General features: G+C 40.1%; 1 protein-coding gene across 7 annotated transcripts in view; it reads left to right on the plus strand.

Annotated features, from left to right (window-relative positions):
• si:ch73-242m19.1 overlaps positions 1–15,881 on the plus strand; it is a 26,927-nt gene that overhangs the window by 3,622 nt on the left and 7,424 nt on the right. For 6 of the 7 annotated variants that reach the window (XM_046062428.1, XM_046062430.1, XM_046062432.1 and 3 more), the window contains 31 exons: positions 1,099–1,293; positions 1,440–1,533; positions 2,309–2,460; positions 2,581–2,733; positions 2,825–2,926; positions 3,251–3,415; positions 3,531–3,622; positions 4,554–4,689; positions 4,855–5,058; positions 5,909–6,241; positions 6,515–6,715; positions 7,232–7,353; positions 7,460–7,688; positions 7,779–7,981; positions 8,628–8,780; positions 9,085–9,178; positions 9,293–9,427; positions 9,566–9,702; positions 9,800–9,911; positions 10,009–10,058; positions 10,187–10,363; positions 10,806–10,923; positions 11,220–11,394; positions 12,498–12,636; positions 13,237–13,390; positions 13,509–13,604; positions 14,199–14,363; positions 14,466–14,689; positions 15,269–15,407; positions 15,485–15,605; positions 15,715–15,824. In XM_046062428.1, the coding sequence (XP_045918384.1) occupies positions 1,099–1,293; positions 1,440–1,533; positions 2,309–2,460; positions 2,581–2,733; positions 2,825–2,926; positions 3,251–3,415; positions 3,531–3,622; positions 4,554–4,689; positions 4,855–5,058; positions 5,909–6,241; positions 6,515–6,715; positions 7,232–7,353; positions 7,460–7,688; positions 7,779–7,981; positions 8,628–8,780; positions 9,085–9,178; positions 9,293–9,427; positions 9,566–9,702; positions 9,800–9,911; positions 10,009–10,058; positions 10,187–10,363; positions 10,806–10,923; positions 11,220–11,394; positions 12,498–12,636; positions 13,237–13,390; positions 13,509–13,604; positions 14,199–14,363; positions 14,466–14,689; positions 15,269–15,407; positions 15,485–15,605; positions 15,715–15,824 (4,680 nt within the window). Of the gene's footprint in view, positions 1–1,098; positions 1,294–1,439; positions 1,534–2,308; positions 2,461–2,580; positions 2,734–2,824; positions 2,927–3,250; positions 3,445–3,530; positions 3,623–4,553; positions 4,690–4,854; positions 5,059–5,908; positions 6,242–6,514; positions 6,716–7,231; positions 7,354–7,459; positions 7,689–7,778; positions 7,982–8,627; positions 8,781–9,084; positions 9,179–9,292; positions 9,428–9,565; positions 9,703–9,799; positions 9,912–10,008; positions 10,059–10,186; positions 10,364–10,805; positions 10,924–11,219; positions 11,395–12,497; positions 12,637–13,236; positions 13,391–13,508; positions 13,605–14,198; positions 14,364–14,465; positions 14,690–15,268; positions 15,408–15,484; positions 15,606–15,714; positions 15,825–15,881 lie in introns of those variants that run through there. The other variant, XM_046062435.1, reaches the window with a different exon arrangement.

A 15,881-nucleotide genomic window follows, 5' to 3' on the forward strand; every position in this document is an offset into this window, starting at 1 on the left:
CTGATGGCTACTTCCAGCAGGATAATGCACCATGTCACAAAGCTCGAATCATTTCAAATTGGTTTCTTGAACATGACAATGAGTTCACTGTACTAAAATGGCCCCCACAGTCACCAGATCTCAACCCAATAGAGCATCTTTGGGATGTGGTGGAACGGGAGCTTCGTGCCCTGGATGTGCATCCCACAAATCTCCATCAACTGCAAGATGCTACCCTATCAATATGGGCCAACATTTCTAAAGAATGCTTTCAGCACCTTGTTGAATCAGTGCCACGTAGAATTAAGGCAGTTCTGAAGGCGAAAGGGGGTCAAACACAGTATTAGTATGGTGTTCCTAATAATCCTTTAGGTGAGTGTGTGTGTGTGTGTGTGTGTGTGTGTGTGTGTATGTGTGTGTATATATATATATATATATATATATAATGTGTGTGTGTGTTTTAGTGTGTGTGTGTGTATATGTGTGTGTGTGTGTTTTAGTGTGTGTGTGTGTTTTAGTGTGTGTGTGTGTATATGTGTGTGTGTGTTTTAGTTTGGACTTGAATTAAGTTTATTATTACATACAGTAAATATATTTTATTATCATTTATAGCAGCTTGACTTTATTTATACATTTAAATGTGTAATATTTAAGTTACTACTTAACTGGCTACAAGTAATTTTAGTCTCTACCTATTATTGTTTTACCATGGACAGTGGTGAGTGTAATGGACGTAGATTAACATGCTACAATAGGGTGGGAAATCTGCTGTGAAACCTGAGAGAGTGAAGTTGGTGTTTTACTGTCTTGCTGTGTTAGTGTTAAATTCAAGAAGTAATGGTAGCCCACGTATTGCCTACAGGTCAGAATGACTGGAGAACACTACCAACCCACAAATACATGAAGTAACAAAGATTTTTAAAGTTCTTGTTGCAGGATAATCCCTTCTCTTTCTACTCTTGCAAAGAATGAGTGAAAAGAAAAAAACACTTACACCACTCACAATAAGATAAGCAACCCTGATGGCTTCCTGGTCAATGTAAATCTTTTTATCGCCTGCTTGCAACTTTCCAGCTGATACCCTCTTCACCAGCTCACATCAGACTTGCTCTCTCTCAGGATCAGGTGTCATATTTGACGAGAGAGTACGAGGACGCCGTTCAAAGAGCTCGCAGACTGTCGGTGAGCAGAGAGAAGATCCTGACCAGCCGAGGAAACCCTGTTGACCTGCTCACTCAAGATGATGTGGTCATTTATCTGCAGTGGCTGGTCTGCCATTTGCACTCAGTTCAGGCTGTTCACAACTTCCTCAGGGTAAAAATACAAAGACAGTGTTAATGCTGTTTCTGTTGTGCATGGCTCTTGGTGTTTTATTTTGCAATGTTGATTTCCCAATTTGAATCAATTTTGTCATGTACATTCAAATGACATTACAAAGTAAAAAAATACTTTTTTAACAGGTGCTGCACTACATACCAGCTTGTGAGAGAAAAAATAAAGAACCACAACCCAAAGTTTACGACGAAACTTTACATAACACTCAACATGTTGATGGTGAGAGTCAAACCAGAAATATGCCTAACATGTACCTTTGGAGACTGAGACACTAGATTCCAATAAAAAAATCACCCATGTCATCAGAAATTGTAATAGTAACAAAACTATCAACATACTGGATTTAATTTGCTATTCTGTTTTCTTACTTCCGTTTGTTGCTTTTAGTACCTGGACTTAAACAATAGTAAAAAAATCATTAAAATGAAAAGGTACACAAGAGGAAAAGCTCATGGAGAGTCTACAATGGTCTGATTGGTCTGATATAATGATACTACAGGGAAAGTCATGAAGCCAAAGCGATTAGGGGTTTTTTGACAAAATGATTTAATGGAAATGTGAACATCTACAATTTTATGACAACTGGGCAAATTCCATCCTGCCGATGAAAATCATGTGATTTGATCAAAAGCCCTAGATCAGCCACTAAATTGATCTTGTGTTGAGATAATTTTGTCAACTCCAGTTTCCAAGGTCAGTGAATGAACTTTGAAGCTGGAAAATGTGATTTATGGACCAAACTTCATGGGGTTCTGGCCAGTAATTTGATGGATCCAGACTACACAAGTCTCTCTTTGACTAAAACAACAAGATAAAAGTAACAACACAGTAATATCTGTGCAAATTGTTAAAATGCATCTACACGGGCCACTGTGTAAAATCTAAATGTTGAAAGAGAAAAAAGGCAAGGAAAACAGGACGTTCAGACATAAGTAGTAAATAGTGCTCAGGAGATTTGATACACCAGTTTATCACTTAATGTATTCAACTACAGGTATGTCAGGACTGGCTGATAATGTCCCCATGCACACTGTTCACCTGGAGGAATTTCTACCTGAGCTGAAGGCTTTGATCGCTCACTTCCACCTGTCCTACGACACTGGAAAACTCAGGAGCACTGCAGACGAGATGGAGTTATTCAGCGTGGTAATGTTGAACTGATACAGCATATAAACAAAAGCCTTGCAATATGTACGACATGGCATCAGTCAAGCTATGAAGTTGGTTACCAGCAACATGTCAGTCTGAATCTGTCTCACTCACCAGGTGTGGAGGGAGTTCAGAGCCATATTCACAGAGCAAGAGCAGATGAAAACGTTTCCTCAGTACGATGGCACAGAGGTGAAACAGAGCCAGTGGGGGAGGAAGAGTGCAAGCTTGGCTCTGAAGAAGGTGGCCAACTGGATCCCCTTCATTCAGGTAAAGAGAGTAAATAAACTGAATAGTCTGAAAATCTCTCCAAATACTGTTTAAAAAAATAATTTATGACTGTTTGGATTCTGTCTTGCAGGTGAAGCCCAAATGGGATCCGTGGCAGCAGAAGCTCATCACAAAGCTGAAGGAAAAGAAATCTGTTGATGAGCTGCTGAAGATGCACAGCAGGTTTCTGCAGGTAACAGTGATGTCAGCTCCAAATCAAGGTCTTCGTATTGTGGAATTTGATATTGATGGGTTGGATGTAACTTTAGTAAAACTTCTTGTATATGACACATAATTATCACCAACATAATAGTTTATAAAGATGGTATACATTCATGATGTTGATCAAATAAGTATACAACTGTATCTCCAGAAGTGCTGGACTGATAAGTCTGTTTAAGTTTTTTGTCACATATAATAAATCATCTGGTATAATAACACATACAACCTACATTTTTACCATGAAGCTTAAGCCATGTTTCAGGTGTTGAGTTGTCTTTTCTGTGTATCTCATCAGGTCCCTGATCTGCTCTACGTGGCCACAGCTATAAAAGAGCACGCTGCTCACGTTGGCACGTTACAATCTGCACCGACCTCATCTGTCTTACACTGCAGTAAGACAAAACGACTAAAGATCACTGAGATCTGGACAAGTATTTACAGCGCTGCCTTTCTCACTCAGGCATGTATCATCTACTTTTCTGCTTAGAGGTGGGATTAAAAAACAAACTCTCAGCCTGCGTCGGCGCTGCATGTGTTGAAGGACATTAAATTAAAAGTGACCTCTTTCTTGTTAGGAAACACATGATGAGTCAACCACATCTAGAGGCGGAGGAGGCCACGAGAAGAAGAGTTTGAGGAGTCAAACCTCAAGCGCGGCAAAAGGAAGGTGCGTATTATTACTTGAGCAGAGAATATTGCTACATTATGAGGTTTTCATTTTCAAGATGTCTACAGAAGTACTGAAACAATTTGTCCGGTCAAGAGGAAAGTTGAATTGAATTTAACGCTTTTAATTGCAAATAAAAATAACTTAGCATTTGTCATTATTTTGTAATATTTCATAGACTTGATTAATTAATTTTAAAAAAACAGCTTTAGTACACTGAGTTTTACAAGTTACAGTTTGTGCAAATCATGTCATAATACAAGAACTTAAGGACTCAAAGGCAGACTCGGAACAGTTCGAAGGGGTAACAAAGGGTTTTATTGAAAAGAGTAACGGAAGACTGGGTGGTAGGTTCCAACAGGGCAGAATGGAGAACACGGAGGAGGGGAGTTTGTCCAGGCAAGATGCGAGCTGAGCGGGGTGTGGCGTTCAGCAGAGTTCCCGGAGGTAGTGTGATCCTGGGCACAGAGAAAAACAAGTTAATCCAGGGAGACAAAGAAATTGCATGGAATCTTACGGGAGTAGATAGTTGGCCTTGTGAATGTACCACATGTGGTTAACTGACGATCTGGCGAAGAATGTGAGGAGGACTGGGTTGAAATATTGCAGGAGCTTGATTAGTGGAATGAGGACCAGGTGCGCCGCTGGAGCCAGAGAGTGTAGCCACGCCCAGACAGACACAGACAGGGAGGACAGACAGAAAACACAGGGAAGGGGGGAACAAAAGAACACAAGGTAGTGGGGAGATTCTGTAGTACCACAACAAATCAAAAAAGAAACAAACATCTTTGCTGTCTTAGTTGGCTTCCAGGTTTGTTCTTTGTTGTTTAAAAAACAAATCCTGACATCAGCATCTTTTCACTCACCTTGAATGCATAAAACACAGGAGTGTTCTGTAAAATTGTACCTTTGCTCCCTCTATAAAACACAGCTACTCTTTAGAGGACAGCCTACAGCTGCTGGGTCTGGAAGATAATTTAGAGGAAGGAACCTCAGATCCCATCATAACCAGAGGTGCTTACCTGTCTCTGACATTCCTGCGTCATCTCAAACTCAGACAGCTCCAGGTGAGGCAAACAGCAGCACATTGTGATGTAGTAACCTGAGGATCCTCAGATGTACTGAACGATGCCTGCCAAAAAGAAGCAGAATAATAAAAGCAAATAGTAACAAATTTTGAAATCATCGAGGACCTGGTTAGCAGCATTTGTCTTATCTTTTCCCGTCCACAGCGCATCTCTCTTGGGATGCTGAACTACCTGCGCTCTGTGGAGAGGACTTTGACCTTTGACCTGGCCGGTCTGAAGCTGGAGGAAGGAGAGCTGTGCAGCACAGCAGAGGAAACAGGCTGGATGAATGCAGCCAGAGGGGGAAGTGGAGAGACAGAAGGTCTCGGCTCGTTCCAGTGCAGCCACAACACTCCTGTTGACTATAAGGTAGGAACATGTCTCATTTGTTTGTTATTCATCAGAATATCTCAAAAAGCTGTTTTTAGATTTCAAACAAATATGGATAAAATCCAGATCCAGGTTGTTGTTGTTTTTTTGTAAAGATTAAGCTTTACAACAGAATGTCAAATACAGTGTGGATTAAGTTTGGGTGTGGATCTAGATACAGGTTCAGATACAGATAAAGATCTTAAAAAAAATATGTAAACTGATTTCTCCCGAGCGACTGCATTTAGTCGACACATGTATCCCATGATTTTCTACTATTACACGCTTTTTAGATGTAGATCTGGATCCAAATATGTAAAATTTAAAGTTTCTAAACATTTTCTATGATGGAAACAAGATATTTGTAGGGGATAATCAAGGTTTAGACTCTGGACTCACCTACTATTTAACAAAAATAAAGAAAGTGACATAAAACAATAGAAACAACAAAATAGTTTGTTTATGCCCCTTTTAAAGGTATATATGACCAAAAATAGTTTGTTTGGTTTTATTTTATGTGTATTCACTGTTTTTGTAATCAGTGTTAGTTGATTAGGATGTGAACACTGTAATTTGTATGTTTTTCATGAATGTATAAAATGAATCTTGAACCCACTCAACAGTAAATGTTGAGAAGAGAAAGAGAAGGCTGAACTCGCGAACATGAACGTCTTTTGCATCATCTTCTGTTTGGTTCACCAAACACAAAGCCGCCTATTAGCCTGTGCAGCGTTTTCTTTATTTTATCCTCTGTGAACCTCAATATGCTTCTAAATGGTTAATAAATATCCATCTATTTATGATCTCTCCTGCTTGCAAGAATGCAGAATATGACTTCTTTATATTCCAGGTCCACTGCTCAGAGTTCATGGAATTTACAGAGGTGGAGAATCTTCATGATTTCTACAGCACAGAGGAGAAGTTTGTCCACACTCAGGACCAGAGAGGTTTTTACATCGTGTACGACGCTGCTCTGAAGGACCTGCAGGAGCTGGAGAACGAGCTTCTTCTAGTCGGCTCACACTTTATCCAGAGAAACAGGGTTAAGAAAATGGGAAACGCAGAGGGAGCCACCACCTCGACAGCAGACATCCACTCCTGGGCCGGAACAGATGTTGACCGTGTTGCACTGCTTCTTGACCTGTGGACATGTGAGATGGAGTTTTTGGAAAGCAAAGTGCAGGTAGAGTGATACAAATGAGGACCATGGATCCATGGATTTGCCTTTTATGTATCTTTGTTGGCTCTTTTCTGTCTTAATTGCTTCATATGATCAGTCACTTAAGTCATTTAAATCTAAATTTAAGAGAAAATTATTTATTTATTAATTTCTTCAGATCTTTCAACTGCAATATGTATCTGTTTAATTTCCCATTTTCCAAAGCCAGTCAGGTTCATCAAAACGAGCCGTTCATCTTTTCATGTCATTATCTTTTGCTTTTTGCTTGTGCTGCAGCTCTTGAACTGTTATTACGAGGCCTACCAGCATGCAGCAGGGACGGAGGAGAGGTTTGCGTTGGCTCGAGTTATTACTGACATCATGCACAGTAGGCCACAACTGAACCTGAACCAGGATTACTTTGTTCAGGCCTACAGAGCTGAGATAGGCTGCCTGCGAAGCCACCAGCAGCTGATCAGACATATTTTGGACAATCAGGTGAAAAGTTAGCAAAAAACGTGCATTCACGTGTGAATGTGCAGCATGCAAATGTATTAATGCTGTTGTTCGAATTAGAGATGCAACAAATATTTGTCAACTGATGGATTAATTAGATGATTGAAACGAAAATTATTTGTTTCAGTCATTGCTCAAACAAAATGGCAAATATTTCCTGCTTCCAGCTTCTCAAATATGCAGATTTGCTACTTGGCTTTTGTCTTATTAAGATCATTAAATGTCTTTCACTTTTGAACTGTTGGCAAAGATTTAAAGACTTCACGGTGGAAGTTTTGATGGGCATTTCATTCTCATTTTTGCCCTTTCATAGACAATTAGTCTTGGAAAAATTCATCTTTTTTTTAAAAACAATCTTGATGTGTAAAAGCGACCTTTGTGCGTCAGGCAAATTGCCTCTTGGATACTAATACACCTTATTTAGTTTTGTCTTGTCTTGTATGTTATTTTAATCTATAGTTTACATGCTGTGACAGAATGTGTTGTTTGTCTCATCAGATTGAAAGACAGCGGCAGTACCTCCAACGCATCTGGAGAGATGACCACAAAGGCTCCGTCTGTGACTATGGCCTTCCACCAAAATACGTTCCCAAACATCTGGTCTCACTTGGAGGCAGCAGGCAAGTAAATACAGAAGTCTAACTACCCTGGACTTGGTGTTCAGGGTAAAATGGAATGTTGTGGTCTTAATATCTCTTTATTCTTCTTCTTGTGTTGTGTTTGCAGCTCTGCGCTGATGAATGTGTTCCTTCTGGAGGTTCATCCATCCCTCTGCCTGGCTTCTGCCGTCTATCACAGTTTAGTTCAGGCTCACACGGAGCTCTGTCAGCTGCACCGAGCCACGAGCGTCACTCACAAACTTGCCCTGCGACAGAAGCTCCTACAGCGGGCTCTGCAGAGCTGGAGGCACCTAGCTTCACCCGGGGCCTCCTACAGCTCTCAGATACAGAAGGATGTAGGTTTTTCCTCTCTTGATCATCTATTTAAATAAATTTACATAAATAAATAAAACAAATAACTCAAACTTCTTTTTGTCCACTTTCAGTTGTTCTCAGATGTGTTTTTTGAGGACCCGATTTTGGTCCAAAAAGTGGGACTGTTGTTAATAAGATCTGCAGAGGAGAATGATATAACGCAGGGAAGAGAGAGAAAGGTGTATGCTGTAGAAACTTTCTCCAAGCTGCTGGAGCTCATTACCATCCGCCATCGTCTGCTGGAGTCGGCCTCAGAGACTGCACATTTGGCACAGTTAAGATAACATTCACACCGGGGCTCAGGGGTACTTGTAAAGAGATCTGTGCTTTTTTTTTTTTATCCATTATTAGTATAAAACCAGAATATTTGGGGCCATGTGTATACACCCACATACAGTGTTATCTAGTAGTATATAGTATTATAGTCAAATAGTAGTATAGTCAAATGTGTAAATGGATTGGTATTTTGTAATTTAATTTTTTCCTAAAATAATCCATTTCTCCTCTTTTATGTGTTCCGTTTCAACTTTGTCCACAACTTACAGTAATGTAATAAACTGAGCAGTAACATGAGCTCTCTTTGGCCGGGCACCGTTTCAAGACAAAAAGAGCCTCTCTCATTTCCTTCTGTTATTTCTATAACATGGAGCCATTCAGCATCAATATTGTGTCAGAAAACTAAAAAAATGTGTGTGCATTTGGCAGGAGGAGGTCAATACCTGGACAATGAAAGAGTTGGACTTCCTGTGATTTAAACATTATTATTGGTTAAAATTAACAATTTCTGGTGACACATTACAACTTCCATTAGATGACATATAGTCTTCACTTGTTGGTCTGGTGAACATGCAGAAATCATCCAGTGTTATTCATTAAGCTACGTATCATGTCAAACTGTAACATTCAGTAATTCTTCACAGGTTGTACAGAAACGTGGCTTCAGAGCTCGGCTTCGATGACTTCCACCTTTACCTGAGGCCAGTGCAGTTTGAGGTTGCTGAACATAATGACAAAGCTGAGCAGAGGCCTGTTTTTATCACAGCAATACTGGAAGATGACAGCTCTGTGGACAGGCAAGTACCCACACTTTTCAGTCAAATGCTTTAATTATTAATAATCTAACTGTTCTTATATCAAACTCAACCTTACATTAAAGTCCGTTAGCAGATCATCAGAAAGCTGTAATGTTCTTTACTAATATAAAACACATTTTATAACACATAAAACAGGATTTGTCTCACAAGCAATCCAGAAATACTATATGCATGTGTTCCCCTCAAAGCCCTGCCTTGCTATGTGTAGTAGTATTATTTCTGCTTTTCTACAAGAGGAGTGAGGTATGTTTAAAAGGGACCTGAAGTACACTGTCTGCTGCAGGTTCATACCGTCCCACCTGCCTCTGAGCATCCAGGAACTGGATGAGAACCAGATCGGGAGGTTCAGCTTCAGCTCAGAGGAGGCTGTTGTTCATGTGCGTAAAAATGAAACGCTGGGGTTTGTTAGCAAATGAAGAAACAAACCAATCAAATTGTAAATCAGCCTAGTATTTTACTGAATCTACTCCTTTTCTTATCTCTATTCGCAGCTTATGAACAGACAGAGTATAGAAAACCTGCAGGTGACTCTGGCCTGTCAGGTGACACAGAAGAACGCTTTGTTAAGTGCTGTGAAACTGGTTTGTCTTTGTCACTGGGCAGAGAGTGTGACGTCTTCAGCTGAGGTGTGCGAAAATTTACTCAAGTACTGTACTTCACTAAATTCCAAAATGAAATATTGTACTTTTTACTCCACTATATATATATATATATCTGACAGCGGTACACATTATTTCATTGTTTGTTTTCCAATTAATTCCCAGAGTGAAGTAGCCCTTCCTTCTGATAAAGATGTAAAATCTGAAGCCAAACATGGAAGTGACACCAACAAAGTGCAGGAACAATCGAATACTTCTCCCTCTTGCCCTGCAGGAACTCCCACCATCACCACCAAGGAGAGGTACTTTTCCACACTTGAAGAACAAATGACATTGCCGATGATTAACAGCGCTCTTGTGCTGGCTCTTTAATAAACAGAATCTTGTTCGTTACTCCAGGCTGATGGAAGCCTTTGTGTCCATCCAGCTGGAAAAAGTGGGTCTGCGTGACGAGATGCTGAATTCATTTATGAAGAAGAAGCAGGCCGTGGGGGGTCTAATAAAAACCCCAGTGAGTTGTGCACGGTGGTGGATTCTCAGGCGGCTGAGCAGGATGATAAATGTAATTGGATGCCCATGAAGTAAAATTAATTTCTCTCACACTGCAGGAGGAATCTGCAAAGATCAAAAGGAGGCTCATAATCGACTTTCTCAAGAAGTATGCCCATGAAAAACATCTGCATTCCTTTTGTTACAACACAATATACAACCTGATGAGTTTTTTTACTCAATGTACAGTAGATAACATGTTAGAGGTAAATACTGTTTCTGCCAATTTTTCCACAGATTCAGCACACAGATATCTCAGTATTGTGTGAGAGCGCAGATTGTTGCATATTGCAACAGTCTAACCTTGTTTTTGGACGACATACCCTCAATCCGTCAGTCCCACTTCATGATTGGGAAAACCAACGAGCCCAGAGCCATTTTGGATTCTGGAGTTGACCTTTGCCCTGACACCAGGTACAACCAGCATGGATTTTATGTATTTTTCATGTGCAACATTAGAAAAGTAATCATACATACATCACATGAAGGCCCTGATGAATAGGGAAACACTTGCACACAGACACCTAAACCACAAATGTGTTTACACACACAACATTTCTATCCCAGTTAGATTATTGCAAAGGAAAAAAATGGTTACAACACCCATAAATATATCATAAGATTATATTAGATTTATCTGTTAATGTACAGTAACAACAAATCTAGGTTATGTTCAGGACTATGGAAAATATGCGATAAATAAATCTAAATGTAAAAGAAAAGGTCTTTGTGTACTCTCACATCTTGGTGTGAAATTTTAAGGATGAGGAGTAGGTGTAGGGTATTTAAGGGGACATGCTTTTTGTATTTAAAAACACAGATTATACAGTATTAATCAAACGTTTCTCTCTTATAGGACCTTTCCACATCAGCCACAGCAGGTGTTGTCTGCAGACGGCAAAACTCTTCTCAACTTGTGGTTCATCCCCCACTTCACTGAAGTGCTTCACATGTTCAAAACACTGAATGTTTCGGTGAGGTTTGAAGACCTAAGTGAGATTATTAACACCTCAGCACAACACGTGATAAGCTTAGCTCCTTTTCTCACAACCATGAATAATGCAGTGGTGTACCACAGAGCTGGTAGATGTGTTTATGTGTAGTATTTTAGTGCTTGCTTTTGACTTCCTGGGTCACGTATTGCTGGAAAAGGAAAATTATAAGACAAGACAAGTTATAAACTACACAAGTGTCTATAATTCACTTTTCACATAACTTTTATGGCCTTAACTTCTGGTATTTATTTTCTTGTACAATTTTGTTTCAACAGGCATGTGCCACAGCTCTCCATCACACTCTGCAGATAGTTTCAGCTCTTCATGACATAATTTATTACCTGATAAGTTTCTCCAGACTGGGAAACACAGACGACTCCTGTAGCTACAGGAGAGGACAGGAAGTACCAGGCTCACTCGCAGCAGACTGGGGAGGCACTGAAGGCATTGGTAGGTGGATCTTTTAAACAAAGCCTCCCACCTGACCAAGTATATGCTAGTACTAATCATCAGTAGTGGAAAAAGTACTCTTTAACTTAAGTAAAAGTAGTAATATCACTGTGTATACATAATATAATACATAATATTGTATTTGTTAATTGATTATATTTTGTATTATTGAACTGAATCTGAAAACGTAACTGAGGTTAAATGTCATAAAGTTCAGCATATGGGCAGATTTATACAGCTCAGATCATTTTATTAGTTAAATTAAAACCTTTTTTACGTGCAACATATATAATTGTGTAATTATATAATTACAATTAAAGATGGCACCTCTTCCTCAATTATTTTTATTCAGGACTTTTACATTTAACAAAGTATTTATAGACTATGGTATTTGTACTTGTGGGCAGTGGTTAGCAACCCCGGGTTGCCCCGGCCTTTCTGTGCGGAGTTTGCATGTTCTCCCCGTGTCTGCGTGGGTTCGCTCCAGGTGCTCCGGCTTCCTCCCACCATCCAAAGACATGCAGGCTAGGTTAATTGGTGTCTCTAAAATTGTCCTTAGTGTGGATGTGAGTGTGAGTGGTTGTCTGTCTATGTGTGGCCCTGCGATGGACTGGCGACCTGTCCAGGGTGTACCTCGCCTTTCGCCCAATGTCAGCTGGGATTGACTCCAGCCCCCCCGCGTGTACCCTGTGTACCCTGTACACAGTATAAGCGGTCGACGATGGATGGATGGATGGTATTTGTACTTTTACTTAAGTAAAGGATCTCAGTATTGTACTTGCAACAAGCTTTTTCAGAATATACAGTATACTGTTATACTGTTATAATATACCTTATGAACACTGTACGTGAAAAAGTTTAGAAATTCAAAGAAACGTATGAGTTGAAGGAGTTACATTATTCATAGAAAATGTACATACATAAAATGTGTACAAGCAAAATATTTTAGAGACAGGTTTCATGGCCATCTATTCAGTTTCAGCTTGATAACACTGACCAGGCAGCATTCAGTATCTAATAAAAGACCAATATAAACCAGTATATGTTGACAATCAATCACAGTAATCCCATTACATGTGTCCTCCCCTCTGGGTGCGGTACAGGAGCAGAGCTGCTGGAGCTCCAGAGTCAGGTCGACTGTCTGTCTGATCCCAGTAGCCCAGAGTCTGTCGGCCGTCTGCTGCAGCTGCGCAGGCAGGTCCTCCTCCTGCAGTTTGATACTGCTGTTAGACACCTCATCAGGTCAGTGGCTCTGAGAAGTAAAAACTCTTGTTGTTTACAGCTGTCATATTAAACAATTTTATCTTTCTCTGCCTTCACTGACTTTCTATCACAATTTACTGAAAGGCATGTGTGTGTTGTTTTCTGCTTTCAGTGGGGCTCTGATGCTGGTTCCCACTGTCCTTCTATTATATCAACTGTCTCCCTTTGACTTTGATTTTCCCCACTAATCCTTCACAAAATTAAATTTTTCTTTGTGCCAGGCCTTAAAAACATAGAGAAAGAGCTTTACACCAGCTTCACACAAATTTATCAGTTATTTCATATTGTTGCATTTTCTTTTTGCTTACGTCAACCTAGAACTGCCAAATTGATCTTTATACAAGATATTATAAAATGGTTGGGTGATGTAAGGTGTTTGCTCATTTTAAACACATAATTGCATAAGATTTAATACGTGGGGTGGCCTATTAAGGATCTGACCACAAACCGTAACGTCCGGCTGGGGACATTTGTCGCATGTCATTCCACATCTCTCTCCCCACATTTCCTATCATCTCTTATATTGCTATGTAATAAAGGATGGTAAGACCCTTCCTGTTATGTTTCTCTTGTGTTCAGGGAGGTGTTCCTCTCATCTGGTGATGTTGCTTCCTACCAGAGTGTGAGCGACAACATGGCGACTGCCCTCACCCTGCTGAGTGACAGTATCCAGACTGACGTGTTCAGCATCACGCTGCCTGTTCCTCGACCTCTAGAGACTCGAGGCTGTCAGGTTAGTTTAGCTACGTGATATCAGTGGACACATATCATATCACATGCGTCCTACATGTCAAGACTATGGGGAATTTTTGTTTAATATTTAATTTGTCCTGTGTTGTTTTGCCCTGCAGGCACAGCAGATGTATCCATGGAGAAGCTTCATAGCCTGTCATGGATTGTTCCCTCTGCATGTGTGGGACATCCCTCCCATCGAATACTGCATGCAGGTTCAAGATCTCATATATTTTTGCCTGTTAGTGGTGGTTTGATCCAGAAAAAGATTTCACTGCCATGAAATACTCCAGATGAAGATACCTGATGACTTTGTTTCCTCTAGCACTAGCATTTGTACACAACAAATATCACATTAGCAGACAAATTGCTTAAAAATAAACACACAATCATGCTCCCTAGATGATAAACTCTTACCCTTTGGGAAAAACTTATACCCCTCGGTCGAAATTATGAATGTTTTACACAAGATATCTCCGAATCTATCAGAAAGATTGGTGAAGATGAAAGTTGCTGAGGATATTAAAGCCCTTTTCAAACCCAGATTACTTCTGAGGCGACAGCAAAATTATCTGTTTCATACTTTGGTATTTTGGGATACAAGAATAATTACAGGCTCGAGGGGTGCGCTAAGTGAGACTTTTTAACCTTCACTCTGGTTCTCAAATTGATTTTACTTCAAATTACAGTAAGCTTTATCTATTGGAAGGTGAATTAGAGAGGAGAAAAACACCACTTACTGATTGTATGTCTTTTTATGGAAGCAAGGTCCTCCACAGATAAATCAGAGGAATTGTGTTTGTCTGCAGCTGTGTCTGAGTGGTCTGAGTGATCGGAGCAGACTGCAGGCAAACGCGGCAATCCTCGGTGTGTCACTGCTCATGGAGGACGTCCTGAACAGTGGAAGAGAGGCAGAGCCTGTCCGTCTCGATGGCGACAAGGATGGCCTTCTGCACGATGGAAAACCTAATAAAGTAAAAGACTGTTATACAAACTGTAAATAATTCCTATTTAATGTATCATCCACATAATTATATTATTGACGTCACGTTAACGATGTTTTGTCTTTGTTTTAGGGGGATAATCTCTGCATGGAAGCTAAAGAAGAGAATAAGAAGACTTGTGAGTCAGACGCCACTGCTCTTCTACAGGATCCAATCAGAGTCCAGTCTGTGTTGAAAGGTTTCCTCCTGCTGACGAAGCAGCTTCAGGTGTTCAAGGAGAGCTGGGCCCGAAGACGTTTCGGCAATCAAATGTTCAGAGAGGCCATTGTGTATCAACAGTTTGTGAAACTCTACAGGTATGGCGGTTCAGAAACAGTGAAAATTATATTACATTCAGACAGCTGTCTATAGATTTGCTTATATTTTGTTAATAAGTATCAGATAGCAGAGAGTCAATTTGCCCACGACCAATTTAATATACTGTAAAAGCTACAGGCATTTTATTTCCTTATTTTATTTATCTGTTTCAGTGGCTGCTTTGGTATAAAAGTGTTCTTTGAATCCACAACATTTTTTTTATTTAAATAGTCCAATTTCATTGTTAAAAAATAGTTTTACACAACAGTTTAACACAATAGTTTAATCTCACCACAAGGTCCATTTAGTGGCTGTTCTGAAGCTTTCACTCATGTACCAGCTGTGGTCAGGGACAATTTAAGTGCAACATGACTATGACAACTGGGCAACTGGTGAAGATCATGTGATATGGTTGAAAGCTCCTTGTAGTAGGATTATTTTTTTTCGGCTGTTGATCAAGAATGAACTTTTTAATATCAAGTACAGAACTGCCTTTTTCTGGTGGCTAAAACAATAATTGTTTTAAACACACAGTATTATTTAATCCCATATTTAAACTGGCTGTACTTGCTTCACAGAGCTGAAATATTTTACCCCAGCATGAGAGCTCTGGCTCAACAAATGGGTAAGGAGCGGGACTACGAGGTCTTAATTTCTGGCAGCCCGTCTCTCCTGCCCCCCCCTGGAGCTTCAGAGGTTGACGTGAAAGCCTGGCAGGTACAGTACAACTACTGACGGCATAAAATATTGTCATGTGTATTTGTACCTTGTAAGATACACCGTCTTCCTCTCAGCTTCAGAGCCTGCTAGAGAGCACTGAGTGTGACATGATCAGAGCGGTGCAGAGGAAGACGAACAGAGAGCTGACCCTGGTGGTTTCAGAGCGAACTCGACAGGACTCAGGCCTCCCTACTGGTACCCAAAAAAACACAAAAATCTATCTTTTAGCACTGAATTAATGCAGATGAGAAAAATATAAAATTGCAATAAATATCACAATAAAAAACATTCTGTGTGTGGTCAGAGTTGTGGAAGAAAGTCCCACTGAAGTACAGTTTGTCCCCTGAGCGGCCGCAGATTGTGGAGACTTTCATCCAGCAGCTGATGGAGGGAGCTGAAGAGGCAGAGGGACAGGTTCTCTCAGTAACATAATAATAATAATAATAATATGCAAATGCAAAATGATGCACA

The sequence above is a fragment of the Micropterus dolomieu genome, linkage group LG11, assembly GCF_021292245.1.
Source record: "Micropterus dolomieu isolate WLL.071019.BEF.003 ecotype Adirondacks linkage group LG11, ASM2129224v1, whole genome shotgun sequence".
NCBI lineage: Eukaryota > Metazoa > Chordata > Actinopteri > Centrarchiformes > Centrarchidae > Micropterus > Micropterus dolomieu.